The following is a 1,828-nucleotide window of genomic DNA, read 5'->3' on the forward strand; positions in this document are numbered from 1 at the left end:
GGCTAGCCGGCAGCTTGTTTACATTACCATGCGGTCATGAGACGAGCGATGTACAGAGCAATGAAAGTAAGGAAGGTCTATTGCGCCCTCCATTGGTAATATGGTGTAGGACAAATATCTATCTATCTATCTATCTATCTATCTATCTATCTATCTGTCTGTCTGTCTGTCTGTCTGTCTGTCTGTCTGTCTGTCATTTAGAGAATGCATTCATTCAAAGCTCATGTTCCCCAGTAGCAGGGAATTTTACTTGCTCAGAGGCACATAAGGTGAAAGACCAGATCGGAATAGCCTGTTGTCCGACCCTTGTGTTGGCAGCCTTTGTATGCTATCAGACCTCTGTTTTGGATGCATTATGCATAAGTTGTTGCTATGTAATGTCAATAAATTGTAAGATCCTGGCCATCTCATTACCTGGATTATTTAAATAAATATTTACCTGGAGCAAGCGATCAATGCCATAGACGTACAGAGACGTAATCATTACATGCCGCCGCTGACCAGTAGAGGGCGCACCTTAGTAGCTTTATGGCTCGATTCTGGCGTATTCGGTATTTGTTTCAATTTTCTGCAGCCGGCGTGATACTCATGAGCTTCTTAGCACGCTAAAGCCCCCCAAAGCTATGTCTGGATATACTGCTGGACACGGTTTCATATATGTCTGCTGCTCTCTGCTCTCCTTTGGTGAGTTGGTGACGTACACTTTCTCGGCATAATAAACATCGCTGGCCCCTTTTAGCCAAATGAGATCGTTTCTGTCAAAACTGTAAACACACCCCTGGTATATTATATTGTTACAAGTAATTAATATGTCCATGGACCTAATTAAAATTAAAAAATGATTAAATGTAGCCTGTGTGTGTGTGTGTGTGTGTGTGTGTGTGTGTGTGCGCGCGCGTGTTTAAGAAATGTTATTTTGAAGATTCTTAACTAAACTTTCTTTTCTCTCTCTAGTGCCTTCTTGCAATGCTCTTGACGGAATCTCAAAAGTAAGAAGAAACATCTTAACGTTGAATTTATGCATATAATATATTAATCTTAATTGTTTAGTCGGGAATTATTGTTAGGTTGGTAAATCAAGCTCTATGCAAGTTCCAAAAATGTATCAGTATGTTAAACAACAACAACAACAAGAAGTTGAGATTCACTTCTTGGCTCAAACTCAAGGCCACTGTGTCCAGCAGAGCAGAGCCCTGACAGACAGCTGATTTACAGCCCATTTTAAAAACAGCCCCATTTAATGCACTTAAAGGGGTCATATGATGTTGCTAAAAAGAACAATATTATGTGTATTTGGTGTAATGAAATGTGTCTATGCGATTTAAGGTAAAAAAAAACATTATTTTCCACATACTGTACATTATTGTTTCTTCTCTATGCCCCGCCTTTCTGAAACGCGTCGATTTTTACAAAGCTCATCGTTCTGAAAAGCGAGGTGTGCTCTGATTGGCCAGCTATCCAGTGCGTTGTGATTGGCTGAATACCTCAAGCATGTGACGGAAATGTTAGGCCCCATACCATATTGTGATGTAGTGTCCCGGAGCGACGAGACAAAAACATTAAAACCCATTATAAACGAGGCATTTGTTGCATCCAGTGGGGACAGATTATAATGACATATACTGTCTTTTTATGCGTTGCATCGCGCTGCGTAAACATAAAACTATGTTGTCCTCTTTTGGAAGACCAAACAAAGTAGTTTCGCTTTCAGGCCTGCGGCCTAGAGTGAGGGGAAGCCGGCGGGGCTAGAGTGAGCGGCAGCCGGCGGATTCGATGAAGGAGCATCCGGAGGGCTTGCGGCAACCACATGTGATGACCCCGGGCTGGA

General features: G+C 42.1%; 1 protein-coding gene across 1 annotated transcript in view; it reads left to right on the forward strand.

Moving 5' to 3' along the window:
• The first annotated feature begins 534 nt into the window (after positions 1-534).
• The window catches only part of b3glctb (beta 3-glucosyltransferase b), a 35,206-nt gene continuing 33,912 nt past the window's right edge, over positions 535-1,828 (forward strand). Inside the window, exons 1-2 of the mRNA XM_016490431.1 lie at positions 535-684; positions 955-989. Coding sequence (XP_016345917.1) covers positions 624-684; positions 955-989 — 96 coding nt within the window. The 5' untranslated portion in view covers positions 535-623. The remainder of the gene's footprint in view (positions 685-954; positions 990-1,828) is intronic.

This window comes from Sinocyclocheilus anshuiensis, unplaced genomic scaffold (assembly GCF_001515605.1).
Source record: "Sinocyclocheilus anshuiensis isolate Anshui unplaced genomic scaffold, SAMN03320099.WGS_v1.1 scaffold186, whole genome shotgun sequence".
Taxonomy (NCBI): Eukaryota; Metazoa; Chordata; class Actinopteri; order Cypriniformes; family Cyprinidae; genus Sinocyclocheilus; species Sinocyclocheilus anshuiensis.